The following is a 17,187-nucleotide window of genomic DNA, read 5'->3' on the forward strand; positions in this document are numbered from 1 at the left end:
TCCGCTATCTGCTTCCTTTAATTTAGGGTGTGGATCATTTGGCTCCATTATTTTTGACCTTCTGTTGTCAAAGGTCCTTTCCATGCGTTTTGAAAAATAGAGAAGAAAAATAAGCTGTTACAGTTCATAACTCTGGTCAGAATCTAGAAAATGTAGTTTAGAGAGAGAAAGAGATGTAACTAAACACAATGTACAAGGAAACGTGAACAAAGGGGCAACCCAAAGGGGCAACCCAAAGTGACTAAGCCCTTATTCATTTGTTGTCCAATCAGCCTTGCAAGGGAAGAAGTCGAAAAACACCTCAAGGAAACATCAAGCACATGAGAAAGATCAAGCAGGAGACCATGAAAGGAGACAAATGCTAATAAAGCCAATCATTGGATAAATTTGACTTGTACAAAATTATTCTTATTGTTAATAATCAAGACTACACATTTTTGTGATGCTGATTTACTGCTGGCACCAAGTAGTGTCTATATTTGTTTTGGATTAAGGCAAAAACAGGTTTTGAAGGGGCCCTGAAACCCTTTACAAAATGATTCTAAGAGGATTAGAATCAGAAAGCAACATCCAAAACAAAACAGGCTGCAGGGATAGGCATAGAAAGCAGCAGCCAAAGAGACAGCAAAAGCCCAGCCGGGCACAAAAAGATGTCTATATTTGTTGCATTATCACTTTCAATTGTAATGATTTTCATGTTCCATACATCATTGCATACCAAGCATATCAAGAAAGCAATGTTAATGTTGTTAGTAATGCCTTCTGGAAAAAATTGGGTAAATCCTTTTATTATCCTTTACCTTCCCATTTGCAATTGGAGAATCAGTATTATGGTGCACCTATAGGAATCCTGAAGTATGTGATAGTTCAAATTGTCTCTTCTAAACTTAAGTCTAAGCTTTCGAGGGTTGCCCATTGAACAATTTGTCGGGAAAGGATCATATAATGTATTTTTTGGTTAGCTATAGTTGTTTTCTGTGCATGGATATATTAGCATGGAAAGGCATGTGTTGAAGTTAATTAGTGAAACTGGGAATGTATACTCAATTAGATGCTTCCAGTCAATCTTGTGAGACGTTGATTCCACAGTTTATAAGTGTTGCGTGATTGTTAAATTCCAGGTTTGATCTGGAATGGTGCTGGTAAGGATTCAAATTGGATGTTGATGGATGTATAAATATGCTTGAGTTTACTTTTGCTTGGAAATTTGATGTGTTGATTTGAGATTGGCAGGACTATCTACAAGAGTTGCATACTAGGTATGGCAATTGAATCCCAAAATTGATTAATAATTACGATCCTGTATTGCCTCTTGTAGATTTAGAATATATTACTCTGTTCTTTTTACGTTCTCATCAAGTTCTCATTATTGTGGAAACACTGGATGGTTGGAGCTTCATATTCTCTGTCATTTATTTTCTCTAATTTTTTTTTACTTGGAAATCTTTGCATACAACATTTATGCTTGTGTTGTCTCCATAGTATCATTGCGATAAATTTGGGGATGAATCTTTCTTGCCATTTTTTCATCTTTTATACATTATGCAAATGGGGGCCTAATTTATATTATTAAGATTGAAGATGTCACCTTGTTTTATATGCATATTTTTCCCTTGTACTTGGATAATTTCCCTTTGGTGTGGTACATGGAATAAATTCTGTCAACAATTTGGTCAGTCTGTGGTTGTCGTTCAGTGTGTTGGTTCATAAAAGTCTATTTTTGGTTTGATAAGTTTATGAGTGTTTATAGTGCCCAATTATATGTGTCATGGACAAAATCCATGGTTCAGATATTCTTGAAAAATTAAAATTCTACTCTGATTCTTATTTGTTTCAATTTATAGATGATGTTTTCAATAGTCCCATTATAGGTGTCGCTGTCATATGAATTTGTCACTTAAGACATTCCAGGGAACTTTGTTTATATCTACATATGACAGGATGAAGATTAATGTGGTTGGCATGGAGACCAATATGGAGCAACTTTTGGACAAGGTGAATAACAATGATAATATTTAAGTCTGTTTTCTTAATGGAACACACATTTTTAATGCCATTGTCATTAAAGTCAATTTATTGAAAAGAAGTAGAATACAGACAACTATAGACAGTCTTTATGCAATTTTCTGTGTTAATTTGTTTTCTTTCTTATTACAGATAACTTCTGTTCAGTCAAAAAGTGATGGTGTTAATGCATCACTCTTTGAGAGAAGAGAACGCATAGAGAAACTGAATCGTACTCGCAGTCTTCTTCATAAAGTGCAGGTATGTTGGCATTTGGATGACGAAGAATAATAAAAGTCTATGTTTAAATTTTGATTTGTGTGCTTTAACTCTTCAAAAGTTGTAGTTGGTGATGCTAAGGCAGATTCCAAGTGCTGTACGCTTTGTAACTCTGTAAGAATTGGCACCCATGGATGAGCAGAATATTTAACATCTATATGCATGTAAAGACCGTATTTTGCCTCTTATTATGAACCCTTATGTTTTTTTGTTACTATTCAATAGCTTGACAGCTTGCTACATAATATATGATTAAATAAACATGAAATAATTTATATGTGAGCTTGTTTCAAACCAGGCCATTTAAGAATCAAAAGATGAAATGTTACTCTACCTTTGTGTATCTTAGCAAACAGGAAGCTTGATCTGTTATCTTTCTAGGTGATGATCATCTGCTGTTCAAAGCATTTTTTATACATGCTTTGATTTTGTTTTCACATTAGTTGTCCATAAGCAGTTTCCAGGAACATGCCTCCTAAATCATCATTCAAAACTCAAATTGCAAACAGAAGGATACTTGCAATTCAATAGGTGCTAAACAACTATTCAGTTCCCAACAAATACTTATAAAGTGTAACTATTAGCACTGGTTTTGAAAATAAAAACTGATTGAATCTCAGGCATGATGAATCTTTTTTACAAAATGATGATACAAGATAATTAGTTTGCCTTTAAAGTGCTGTACTAAAGAAAGATTTGTCAAAGTCTTTTTCAATTCATAAAATCTATTCAAATTGCATTTCTCGTTTTCTATGTTTGTACTTCAAATATCTGTTTCAAATTGTAATTATTTTTTGTCACTTTACTGGAGAACAGTTTATATATGACCTTCCTGCTCGTCTCACAAAGTCTATCAAAGCTGAAGCATATGCAGATGCAGTTAAATATTATGTAGGGGCTTTACCAGTTTTCAAGGTCAAGTTCTTGCTCTCAGTTTTTGTTTGAGAAACTAAAAAATTAAATTTTGTTTAGATATTTTGTAAATTCTTGTAATGGAATTTAAGTTAAGCTGACTTTGCCTCAGCGTGTATGTCTAGGCATATGGACAATCATCTTTTGAGGCATGCAGGAAAGAATCTGAGGAGGCTATTGGTACAGTCATAAGACACCTTCAGGTATGAAACTAAATGGTGAATAAATAAATATATAATTTTAAATACATAATATGCGGAAATAGTAGATTTTGGCACTAAGGAGTTCATTTCTTTTGTTTATTAGATAATTGGAGTTTTTCACTTAGCAAATATGCTGAGATAAAGTTTAAACCATGTTGGGAATCTGGAAAAAATATTGAAATATTTTTTGGTGAAAAATCCAAGGTTATTTGATTATTTTATTTGCATGAATTTAATGATAACAGTGAGGTATGGTAGCTCACCTCCATCTTAACCCATCATATCCTTTTCTTTGAGAATTATAAGATAGGCAGTGTAGCTTAAATACAAAATGTATTTTACAACAAAGTTATCATAAATTCAGACTACAAACTCCTTGGAATGTTAATCGTATATGATAAAACAATCAATAAGTACAAACCACAAAAGATTGAGCAGAAAATATATGTGTCATTTGATTGAAATATTGCCATCGATAAATTCTGTAACAAGTAAGACTGGAGTTTTTCACATAACAAAGATGTTTAACAACCAAACAAGGAAGTCAGAAATGAAAAATTGATTTGGGATAGATTTTGAGCTGTCAACAACAGTTGACACATTTTTTTTACATTCTTTGCAGGCACGCCTATTTACAGATTCTGAACCTGTTGAAGCCAGGGCAGAAGCAGTTGTGCTTCTTAAGCAACTAGGTTTTCCGGTTTGTGTTTTTTCTTCTTGTGAACTTGGAAGTGCCGGAAAGGTCATATAGATTACTTCTAGAATCTAAGTTGTTGAATCAATTAATTTCTGTTCTTTATTTTGGATTATGGCATAGCAGAATTAGAACTTCATGTATGGTGATATGTAGAATTCTAACAATAAAGCATACCGGCAATAAACCAAACAAATAAAAAGACTCCATTGTAAGCATGCTAGCAGGAATTTTTATGGCACACTTGATCTTCAAAAAAATGTGTTCTGAGCCATTTTATTGATTATATCGTTTAATATTTGTGAAATTCTATATTCCTTACCAGTACTGAAATATTGAAGCATCTAAGTCAAGTATGTTGGTAGGCCATTTTATTAAGGCTGAAGTATTGTAGGATAATTAAGTTTAGTCTTTTAAATAACATAAGATGCTAAAAACAATGAAAATCTTTCAAATCTAAAGACGAGTAAAATAGGAAGCAACAAGAAGATATACATGTAATTGTGATATTTTCCACACTTTTCATTGCCAAAATATCATGTTTATAATACAAGAGTGACAGTCTTCCATGGTTAAATAGTTACACAATTGTGTAAGCATCTTATCATGACACTATGGCACTTGATAATGCCACATGTATTGTATACCTTAAGTTCTTTTACTTGTGCATGGGTAGGTTGACAATGCAGACTTAATCAGACAAAAAAAAAACCAAATGCACTTTTGAATTTGTATTATCTTCCTAAGATGCAACCCTGTAATCCTACTGCCCCATGATCTAGCTTCAATTCACCATTATTTCCTGTAACAGTCATATTTTGTAAAACTCCAATTAGTGTCCTAAATTTTGCAAATTTATCAGAAATAAGGCTTTTGTAAATGTCTGTTTGCTAGTTCTGTGTTGTTTAGGAAATGAATTAATTTTCCATTTGGAATTTTCTTTTGAAATAAACTTCAATTTGTCTGGTTTAAACTGGGTTGTTTTCATTCATTCACATTTTTATCATCACAAAAAGTACATGTAGCATTTTCCTGCGACAATTGAAAATTGATAAATAATAATTTAAAAGTTAATGCCAAAATAATACAAAATACAAACTATATTCTTCAAATTTTAATTTTTTTTCTGATTTTTGTCAGCAAAGTTATTCCAATTTGTATTCTTGTTGAATATGAACCATATAACCTAGATGTTAGGTGGTAAAATAGGTACACTTTATATGCTCATTGGAAAGAATAGTAATTGATTACGAGTGACCTACAAAGGTAACAAAATGTGGATGAGAAGGATCATTGATGCCATACATATGGTAAAAAGATAATCAAAATTTGGTAGAAAACTTTGAATCCAAACAATGAGTAATAGTCAATCAATGGGTAAGTTTATCCCTACTCTTGTATTCCATGGGGACGATGGTGACATTAATTATTGCACTAGGTGTGGATGTCAATTCATTACAGCTGATATTTGATACCATCCAAAATAAGAAAACTATTGTAAAAATTATTGTCTACAAAAAGGAATCAATGGCTAGTTATTGCCCAATCTTTGTGGCCCAAATGTGTCCTGTCCCTTTTCCTAAGCCTATTTTCCATTTCTTGTAGGCTTTGGGAACATAAATTAGGGAAAGACTGTAATAATTTGGTGTGTCCTATTGTATGTTTGCGCAGATTATAGGGCCCTTTGGGTATAATGTAATCAACCTTTATTCATTTAGGTGTTGTTAGCCAAGGATGTATATGTGCGGCTCCCTGAAGGAAAAATTGAAGATTTGAATTTGTATTTTGGAGAGAAGGTGAGTGCTCGATTGCCTGTTTAAACCTAAGTCAAAGATTAGTGACATAATTTAGTTTTTATGATATTATTCCTCAAATAGATTGCACATCCTGTTTGTTTGTCGTTGGAGATTGGAGGACAAAAATCCTTTGATCCCACACAATTGGTTAGTGGATGAAAATCCCAATCCAACATTAAGCTATTCCACTTAGGGATTGCATCTGAGCTTCATTGATTTGTTGTTCAGGCAGCTCCTATTAGTGCTTGTTTGTTTGAGTTAGGCGGCTCTCTAAATGCCTAGGGATTGTGATGCAGGAGCATTCAGGTGTATTGTGTAATATCCCCCTTACAATTTTTCAAATCTAATTCAATGTCTCGCTGTTTGGAACTCAGTTTACCCCTTGTAGTGTTTATTTCTGTTCGTAGATAAGCTCTCTGTTCTGCTGTATAAGAATTCATGTTTGTATATTGTTGAGGTAATGGAATTTGAATGTTTGGACAGAGATATAACACACAAGTATAATATGCAAATACAAGAAATACTTCATAAACAACCAAACTTGCTTTGATAAATTAGCATTTGGGAAAAGAAGGTAATACTCTCAAACCCCCTATGTTACAGAACTGAAAACTAAGTCAGAGATGAAAATGTCATTCACATGTTTCATAGTGAAATGAACATACACAGCAACTGAATGTTACTTCTGCATACACTTCCAACAGAGTTCCTCATGCATAGAACTGTGATTTCCCCTTCTATCAAATATGATATAAATAGTAGCAAGATAAACCAAAGAAGATCATACGCTAAGGTTAATAGACCAGCAATAACATCAAGGGGAAGTCAGGTATTAGTGAAAATATCCAACCACTGCTATTAAACTGAATATACATCTATCTGAAAATACATTGCAGAAGTGGTATAAAGAGCAGAGATATGTACTTAAGTGTAAGCAGCCACTATGCTGAAGCTCATACTGATCTCCAACATCCCACAGGACACTCAGCAAACAGTCTGGCTTGCATATGCTAAGATTGTGAATAGGAATAGATTCAATAACGTTCAGAACTGGGAATCCTGAGACACACTTCTCAACAGGAAGATAAGAACAACACAAAGTACTTCACTCGCCAAGCCAACTCCCAAAACTCAAGAAAGGATATGCCATGTCCCTGTGCAGGCTCAATTCCCCAAAGTACCATGTACAGATTTCAGATAATGTTCTTTCTCATAGGCGGCCCAAAATGAATGACAATATGCATCAAGTCGCTCCTCTGAAGGTCAGCCATTGTATGCACCGTTGAAGAATTAAGATCAAACACTACGCACAATTTCAAATGCCTTATTGCAGGAAATCAGATTCTTTATACAAAAGAACCCATCAGAAGAAAACATGCCTTATCCTATTGAGGGAATTGGCTTTCAAAACCTTCTCATGCCATATGTTTTCCTTCCATGATAGGATTGGGTTAGCAGCTGAGTGAGCGAATGGTTGTTCTTCACGTTTAGGGCACAATGTGACCTGTGACCAGCACAGAGAGACGCCTGAGTAAAGAGGATGAATCTTTAATGTCCTACCCTATTTTGGAAAACTGAATAAACTGTAGAACTGAAAATAACCTGCTTGTTCCTTCTATTATTTTTTTGTTTGACTGATTTTATCTTTCAGAACTAGACAAAAGTTGCAGAAGGGGTTTTGTGTTTTTGTTTTTCAATGTTTTGAGTTTGATAGTATTGAACACCAATAATTTGCAATAGTAAACACAAGAGTTACAAAATACTGAACAATATCAAGTATTATGCAACTAGGGAACATTTAAATTCCAGATTTCATTATAGTATCAGTATTACAAAATTTGTAGACAAAGAATGACCTAGTTCAAGAAAAGGTCTTACAAATCAGATTTAAGCATACCCAGAAGACGTCCTCTGAATCTTGAAGAAGAAAGGCCTCTAAACAGCAGACTTATACGTCTGAAACACCAAGCTAACAGCCACTTAGGTCGCTTGAAATATGATTGCAGCATCTCCAAATCAGTCCTCTTCTACCCAAAATACCTCTTGATGTGGTAGTCTGATTTGGCCGCTCAAGAAGTGCAAAAAAGGTGTCACCAAAACCTAGGCGACTTAGCCTAGAATCACCACTTTTCTAAGGAGCTAGTGCGGCCTGGCTGAATCTGGTTTTTGATTGTAATAACCCTTTGAACCTCTAAAAGCTGTTGTAAACTTTCTCCAGCTTGCTGTGAATGAAGTAACTGATGTAGCTCAATACTAAACAGCAGTAGGGTAGCTTATTCCAACTCCAAAATGACCGGGAAAGGTTGCAGCCAGACAAGCAAGCTGCTCACTCAGAAAATAACCAGCAACTGCTCCAAACTGATTTTCTTTGATGCTCTAATGAAATCCTTGGAGAAGGATTATTTCACACACCCTGGGAAGGTCTTTCACTTCTACAGATTTAAACCTTTATGAAGGGTTTCTTCTTCACAAAGATGGTCTAAACCTTCAGGTTCAGCTAACTCCTTAGGAGGCAATAAAGAAAATATTCAACATGCCCTAACAAATGACTCCAAGTTGCCTTTTATGGCCTCTTTCTATTCCTATGCTCTAATTAGGGTTTTTCCTTTCCAGGCGCCCACTTCTCATTATATTAAGTTTACCTACTTTTAATCTCTCTCACTAATTAACCTTTTTCTCTCTCCTAAAGGGCGCCCACTCACTCTCTCTCTAGACTTACTTTATAAAGAACACTTTGGCGGAGTTTCACTTAAGTTTAAATATTTATTTAACTTAGCAACTGGAGATATTATAAAATAATAACTGATACCTCCCAATCCATTCTAGCAAGCTGTTTGAACCATGAGAAAATCAACCCAACTATTTTCTACAAGGACCTAATGATAGACTAACCTTGATTATTGAAGTTGGCTAGGAAGGGGACACTACAAAATTGTATGCACTCTCCAAGGATCCGTGTTGAATAATATGTGCGAAAAAATAAACTTGCGGCCAAGTCTAAAGCTCACATCTTGGTAGAGGGAATCACACCCAAATGTAAAGCCTGAAATGGGAGCCTCACACTTGCAATCAGAACACACCAGCGTTGAAGCTGCTAATATGTTTTAGGTATTCGCACATAATTACTAGAAACTCACATACAAATGAGTAATGAGGTTTGATGACTATTTGTCTTCCCTTTCATAAAAATGACTTCATTATTATTCCTGTTATGTCACATTAATTCTCCAATTTTAAATAGTCTGATTAAATCAAACATTCACCATGCCATTGAATATATGATTGCTCACAAAAAAAAGAAATGCTGACCTTCATTAAGTGATGCGGATATGAAGAATAATATCTTATTCCAAAGTCCAAACTACACAATATTGGCATTCAAATTTATTTGAACAAATAAACAATAAATCTCCAAGCTTTGCAAGCATTCATGATAAATGCCAAACCTTCAAAGTGAAGCCCAATAGAATAATACTTTATTTTTAAAAAATCTTCAAATGAATATTTTTGCTCAATCTTTACAAATAAGCAAATAAGCTCCCAAGTTTGCAATTTTGTCTCCAATGGAGACTTCATAAATTAGAAATACTTTGCAATGCAATGCGAGATACCTAGATGATACCTCCAACTAGAACTGGTTTATCGTCCAATTCCCAAGAAATCCTTAGGGTTTTTGTCCTCATGTTTCTACACTGAATGCCAAACTCTCTCAAGCTGTCTAATAACAGAACCAAGCATGATTGAATGATCCTCAAACTCCTTCATAAATAGGCCTTGGCTGTGACTAATCCTCTCAAATTTCAGTCCGTTGGAATTTCCCTTCCTTTATTTGAATATTTGCAATTCGGAGGGAAACAAGTAACTTTATTTAATTACCCCAAATAAGTCGTACATTAATCAATTAATTAACTTTAGTCATTTTATTTTCAATTTGTGAAGTAATATTAATTAATTATTAATTCCCTTATTTTAATTATTTTATTCTATGGGAATTAAAATAGGCTAATAGGCCTTTAGGGTGAAGGGGACATTACATATTGGCAATTGCGTGCTGCCCAAAAGCAATTTTTAGCTGTAAATTTGGCAAGACATGATATATGGAATTGATCTAAGTTTAAAGATTGAGGGTTAGAATTAATTTAGGGGAAGTTAGAAGATAAAAGATTAGGCCAAACCTTGATTATTAGACTTTCGAGGAAGATTGTGACCTTCAACAACAAAAGAATGAAGTTTAGGATTTCCTCAAACCTTGTAACCCCGATATTGTAATGTAGGGTTTGCCATTTTCCCAAAGGTTGACTTACATTACTATGCATTTTTATGTTTTAATTCATATTACTAAACTAATGAATGAATTATTATTCGCAATACATTCAATATATACTATATTTAGACCCGTCTTACCCTCTTTCTTAACCCTAATGAGGGATGGGGATTTACTGTCATAGGGCGCTGACACCAATCTACAAGGAGGCTCCCTCAAGGTTTCAGGACTCCGTCTCTACCCAATCTTTATGCATTATGAATGTACAATAAATTTATTATAAATCTGATATATGAAATGCAGTCTTATTGATAATGTATACAGTAATTTATATTGCATTTATGTACATATAGTAATACAGATCTGACATGATATCAATGGATAAATAAATATTATATAAATGCAGATATACTATAACATTAATGAAATAAAGATATATAGCCATAATACAGCGTACCCACCTGCTGTCTTAATTACAATAGCAAATAACTGTAATGCTGGAAATGTTCAATCTCCTCCTCAGTGATAATCCTTTTTACCAATCCTTTTTATGTTTCTTAGTCGATGCCTTCCAACTCCCAATCTTATCACTTTTATACCCTTCACATAACCTTTCATAATGGTTGTGTCTTACTAAAAGTCAAAGGTCATATCCTTTCATAGTCGCCTCTTTTGTAAAGTGTATGTTACTATTTTAATTGTTAATCTTAATTGCTGCTACTTATATTCATTGCTCTTTAAACAAACACCTCTTGTTATCCTTAATTGTTATTCTCTTAAGTGAAACGTTCCATTGCCTAATCAAATTGTGGCTGAATAAGATCGCTGAATCATTAAGTTATATGGATTGCTAAGAATGTAATGCTGACTTTATTAATAATACCAATTGATATTTTCATGGAGTCGTTGGTATGTGAAGATTAATTATTATTCTTTTATTGGATATCAAATCAGGAATATGTCACAATAATAATAGATAATATTGCTACTATTAATCGTAAGATAATAGATAAGAATGTAGATTTATGGGTGAAATCGTGAAGTCTTACCTTGCAAGATGATTTCACTTAGGCTTATTATTGAGGAAAGAGCGGGGACATGACAAATACCTTCAAGGGAAGTTAGCATGGTGGCATGTCAACCCTTGATATTTGGCTACATAATCGGTTTGCTTTAGAGTTGGGCCATTGATGATGCCAATACTCGATTACTCTCAAAGATATGATGTTAGTAGGTTTTTTGACACCTTGAACACACTAACCTCAAAGGAAGACTTTTGGCTTTCTCTCAAAGTCCTACCCACCAACCGAGGATGACATGAGACATGGATCAAGTCCGAACTCCGATACCTAACAAGACTATCTGATTTCGGGCTTTCACTCAACTACTTACTCACTACTTAAAAGATAGAAGGTAAGGATCCCACTGTAAACCTGATATCGTTATATAGGAAACTTTGGGCTTTTGCCCATTGATGCACTTGCCAACGAAAATGTGAAAGCGATAGAAGGCAAGTACTTCACCCAAATGATGACCTTGATACTTGAGAACAAAAAGGCATGAGTTGGTCGTAAACCTCAACCCTCGACAATGTGCAAGATTTGAACAGTCAATAGGAAAACCTCTTCATAGAAGCGACGACACGTGGCAAGGCTATATGACTTCCTTTTGACAGTTGAACTAACATCAACATGTGCAAGAAGAGCAAAATGAGATGAAACCAATAGATAGCCAAGGGCAGAAAAGGTTGATACAAGTTGGCATGTGAGAAGAGGTGGCTACGAGAAAAACAAAGGAGAGCTTGAAAGCATGATCTGGGATTGATCGAGGTAGATATTTTGAAAAGCATTTGAATTGAGTAATTTTTTTCTGAATTTTAATTTTTTATTGTAAGATCGTATTCATCATTGTTGTATGCATCTTTAGTTCAAAAGGTTCAATTTTGAATCTATCATGCCAGTTTTTGGTAACATTGATTGTGAAAATTGAATAAAGACTAAGTTTTGTTATTGCCGTGTTATGTTTTGTGACTACTTGGTGACGCTGTTTGACAAAACTGCCTTGCCTTGTTTGCACTAGATTGCAATTCAATGGTGGCTTTTGCATCATCTCCTTTGTTGTGATATTGTTATGATAATAATATTGCTGTTATTGCTTTGGGAATTGAATCGACTAAGTGTGATCATTTGTTGTAATAAGAGGAATAAATAGTTATTGCAAATTGTTGTTCATTTGCAAGGGTTTACAACTCATTTTTGCATATTTTGTTAAGCTTATTATCTATTAGGATAGGCCTGATTTGAAATAAGATCTTATCATTGGTATCCCATGGAGCAACATCAAATTGAAATATTGAATATCCCTAATTGGGGATATTATAGTGGTATCAGAGCTTTGATCTTGCCAACTTGTGGATCAAGGGTTTATGTGATTTGGGTAAACATGATGGCAGACAAAAGGAGGTACAATTTGATATGGGAAGAAAAGGCTCAGGCCATATTTGATGCAATGATTAATTTGGATGTAAGGCAGCGAGAAATGGCCCAAGCACTTAAATAAAGACATGATGGCAATGTTGGTGCAATTTGTGCAAGGTCAAAAAGCCCTTGGAACTCCAAAATTACATATTGGAAGGAGAAGTTTATCAGGGTTTAATGAAATGGTTGTCTCTTTGGCCAACCCCATCCAACTAGAATTCCTACAAAGAAGAGAAGATCAGTTGGAAGAATAGGAAATTAAGTTGATTGAGGACCTTGGCATTGTGTGCGTTGAATACAAATCCTTAAAGAAAGAAATTCAGGATGATCTATCAGTTTTTGCATTTGGCAACATCAAATTTTGAAATGATCCTCAAACTGAGAAAAAACTAGTTCAAAATCAGGCTTAACAAGAATCACAAGAATGTTTGTACAAATTTCTTGTACTTATGTTTGATGAGACACAAAAGTGTTCAGCTTGTTCTTGGATCTTGAAAATCAACACGTACTTATCTCTAAGTGCAATGTACAAAGAAGAAGCCATCAAGTTTGCCTCTCTCCATTTGGATGGGGTAGCTTGTGAATGATAATACCATGGCATAGTGACACAATGGCATATTCTCATATTCACTTTTGAAGAGTTCAGCCAAAGGTTGATTAAAAGATTTGATAAGGTTGATCCATATATTCATTTTCAAGATTGGGCACAACTAAATCACCATAGATAAATGGAACACTACATAGTTGACTTTCAGAGAATAGTTGACAAAGTTCTTGATGCAATTGAGAAAATGATCATGGTTCTATTCTATTAGAATATTTAATTATATTTTAGTCACCTATATTTAGTTCCTTGTTTAATGGTCATTTAGCTTTTTAGTTAATTAGCTTTTAAGCTTTATTTAGCATTTAGCTTTTTCTTTTTAGTTAATTAGCTTTTAAGCTTTATTTAGCGTTTAGCTTTTTAGTAGTTCACTTTAAACGACTTGTTCTTAATTTAGAACGTCGTCCTTGTAATCTCTTTATATACGCTTGTATATTGTTGAATAGATTATCCGATTATTGAATCATTCATTCAATTTATTTTTCATGGTATCAGAGTGGGTCGATGGGATTCTTTAAAGTTTGGTGAATTTTTTAATAAAAATTCATGGCCTTCTTTTTGGAATATTTTCCAGATTTTTTTTTATTGTTTTTTTATAAAAAAACAATTTTGCTTTTTTGAAGGCTTTTTGAGGGTTTTGAGGGTTTTTGGTTCGTGGGCGAATTTCTTTGTGCTAGGCAACAGTTCTTATTTTTTTTAGGGTTCTGGAGATTTTTCGGGCTTGCAACCTGGAGGTTTTTTTTGCAAATTGAAAATTTTCCTAGGGTTTTTGCAATTTTTGACTAGGGTTTTGACTCTTCAGTGCAAGTCAAAATTTTATTCTGGTTGCAGATTCTTGGTGGTTTTTTCGAGACCTCAACTGGGTCGTCGTCAGATTTTTTTGGGTGCATCGTTTTCCGTGTCTCAATTTTTGAGCTGTTGGATCTATATTTTGATTTCAGATTCTTGGTGGGTTTTTCAAGAGCTTTTTTGGGTTGGTCTCATATTTTTTTGGGTGCCTCATTTTTCGTGCCTCTAATTTTGTGCCAGCGAATTTGCCTTGGAATTTAAAAACAGTTAGCGATTTCTGCTAATTCTGTGGACGTCGAGAATTTTGGTGTCTTTTGGGTGCCATTTATGTTGTACATTCGACCTAGGGTTTCTGCCCCCTTTTTTTTGTGTTTTTTTGGGAAAAAAATCATCAATATTTTTCTGGTTTTTTTACAAAAAAATCAAAGGTATTTTTTTATTTTTTGCAAATTATTATTTTTTTCTAATTATTTTTCAGGAAAAATTTCAGGTTTTAAGTTTGCAGAAAATTTTAATTTTTGGGTTTCTTCCAAACCTCGAAATTCACGCATTAGGATTTGTGTCTCGAATTTCACTCCAGGGTTTCAGATTTTTTGTGCAGCTGCTTCTATTCTGATTTTTGAATCAGATTCTTCTGTCTCATGCTTTCACTAGGTTGATCTCGTTCAACCTCCATTTTGGTGATGGCATCTTTGACCAACATCATGTTGGAACACAGTCAAAAGTTCAACAGCTGCCACAACACCTGAAAACAGTGCATGTTCACGATATCTGAATATCGTTGCTTTGATCAGATTGATTTAGGCCAGACCTCGTCCTACAAGTCCTAGGGTTTTCACATATTTTTTCCTCAAAAATTGTTCGCAGGGTTTAGAATTTTTTCCTTAAAATTATTATCTGTCATCTGCAGAGCTTGCGTGGGTTTTTTGATTTTTCGCCATAAAAATCATGGGAGGGTTTTGCTTTATTTTTTTCTAAAAAATCAGGGTTTTACCACGTGATGTTGTCTGGTGTTTTCCCGCATGATGTTTGATGTTTTATCGCCTGATGTTTGGTGTCTTACCACGTGGTGTTTTGGGTCTTGCCATGCAAAGTTTCAGGGTTTTGTTTGATTTTTTCCACAAAAATCTTTTCAAGGGTTTTTTACCATTTTTTTCCACAAAAATGATGATTTGTATCTTTAGTTTTGGAGGGTTTGGCGTTTTTTCCTCAAAATCATGGTTTCAGGTTTTAGTTTGGTTACCCAACGTCAGGTTGGATGGATTCTGGTATTCTTGGTCATTAACACTTTTTAGATCCAAGGAGGGTCTCCACTGCAGCAGAGTGTTCTTTTCGTTTGTGATGAAAAGACCTGCAGTGTCTTCTGTAGGGTAGTTAGTAGATAGAATGACCATTAAGGGAGGGTATTAAAATATTTAATTATATTTTAGTCACCTATATTTAGTTCCTTGTTTAATGGTCATTTAGCTTTTTAGTCTAAGTTGCCGGTTCGGGTTCGGGCACTGGTATGCCGGTACGGCAAAATTTTGAAAAGGGGTTTGGGTTCGTTTGGGTTCGTTAGTACAAAAACATGTAAATTATATATATATGCAGCCTATAAGCATGAATTAAGATTAGCATGTCACATAGCATCATATAAACAACAAAACCAACATAAACTTGTAATCATAGCATCATGATCATACCATAACAACATCATATACATCAAGTTTAATATCAAAATGATAAAATATTCAAGTATCATTGTTTCAACTTTCAACAATTTAAAGTTTGATCATCAAATGGATTCTCTAATTCATCATCCTCATTCTCCTCCTCATCATTGACATTGACATTAGATGAATCAATGCCAATGCCAATGACACTTGTACTTGCACTTTAAGTTTGGTAGCTATCTTAGTCATCAAATGCAACAAGCTGAGAAGTGAATTTATCCAAATCAGTCGTTTTGGCTCCATATGCCACATCTTCGTTTCCCCTTGCTTGTAGTCATGCTGCTTGTGTGAAATGAGCCAAGTTAATGTTTTAAAACTCACTTTTAGGGTCATTTTAATTTTTTATGTGGTGGAATTCAAAAAAAAATTAAATTTTGCCAAAAAAAATCCATTTTTGGGTTGTCAGACCCCTGGGTTCGACCTAGGTCCTCTTGGGTTCGACCCTGGGTCCTCTTGAGTTCGACCCTAAGTCCTCTTGGGTTCGCCCTGGTTCGAACCAGGCTTGTGAACCACGAACCTTGTCCGAACCACAGGCGAACCGGACCCGCACCCCGGACGAGGACCGTACCGGACCAGTACCAGGGGTCTAGGGGGCCAAACCCGGTAACTCAGTTTTTAGTTAATTAGCTTTTAAGCTTTATTTAGCATTTAGCTTTTTCTTTTTAGTTAATTAGCTTTTAAGCTTTATTTAGTGTTTAGCTTTTTAGTAGTTCACTTTAAATGACTTGTTCTTAATTTAGAACGTCGTCCTTGTAATCTCTTTATATACGCTTGTATATTGTTGAATAGATTATTCGATTATTGAATCATTCATTCAATTTATTTTTCCTATTCATGGAGGGATTGGTAGAGCCATTGAACGGTCAAGGCATTGGTGCCTTCCACTCTTCCGGAAGCAATCAAAAGGGCCCTCACTCTAGTGTCTTCCTTAACTTGGAGTAAATCCTATGTTAATGCTCCACCTCTAAACTAGAAAAAGTTCCAAAAGAGACAATCAAGCACATAGAAGGTTTTGCCACCATAAAAAGAAATGGAGACAATAGAAATGAACTTAGGAGGAGGCGACTCTATTTCCGTTGCAAAGGACCTTGGGAGCTAGGGGACAAGTGGCTCGGTAAAGGTTAGGTGCACTATATTGAAGTTAGGTTAGATGAGGAAAAAAATGAAGTTGAGGTTGAGAAGGAAAGTGAAATTTGATGGAGGAGAACTAGGTGATGAAACTTTTGCAGCTCTCTTTGAATCTCCAATGTGCAATCCACTTAGGATATAGAGAGTGCTAGTGGGTCATAGGATCACTGTCTTGATTGGCAGTTTAGAAACCCACAATTTGATGGATGAGGGTTTGATGGCAAGAATGGGTTTAGTAGCTAAGAATTTCAAGGGATTCAATATGATCGTGCTGATGGGTTTACCATACCTTGTGCACAAAGATTTCAACAACTGAAAATGA

General features: G+C 34.7%; 1 protein-coding gene across 2 annotated transcripts in view; it reads left to right on the plus strand.

The window, feature by feature from the left end:
- The window catches only part of LOC131073022 (vacuolar protein sorting-associated protein 51 homolog), a 184,207-nt gene that overhangs the window by 50,209 nt on the left and 116,811 nt on the right, over positions 1–17,187 (plus strand). The window contains exons 3-7 of one of the 2 annotated variants that reach the window (XM_058009362.2): positions 1,872–1,995; positions 2,158–2,265; positions 3,100–3,198; positions 3,321–3,398; positions 4,021–4,098. In XM_058009362.2, coding sequence (XP_057865345.2) covers positions 1,872–1,995; positions 2,158–2,265; positions 3,100–3,198; positions 3,321–3,398; positions 4,021–4,098 — 487 coding nt within the window. The remainder of the gene's footprint in view (positions 1–1,871; positions 1,996–2,157; positions 2,266–3,099; positions 3,199–3,320; positions 3,399–4,020; positions 4,099–17,187) is intronic. The other variant, XM_058009363.2, reaches the window with a different exon arrangement.

The sequence above is a fragment of the Cryptomeria japonica genome, chromosome 6, assembly GCF_030272615.1.
Source record: "Cryptomeria japonica chromosome 6, Sugi_1.0, whole genome shotgun sequence".
NCBI lineage: Eukaryota > Viridiplantae > Streptophyta > Pinopsida > Cupressales > Cupressaceae > Cryptomeria > Cryptomeria japonica.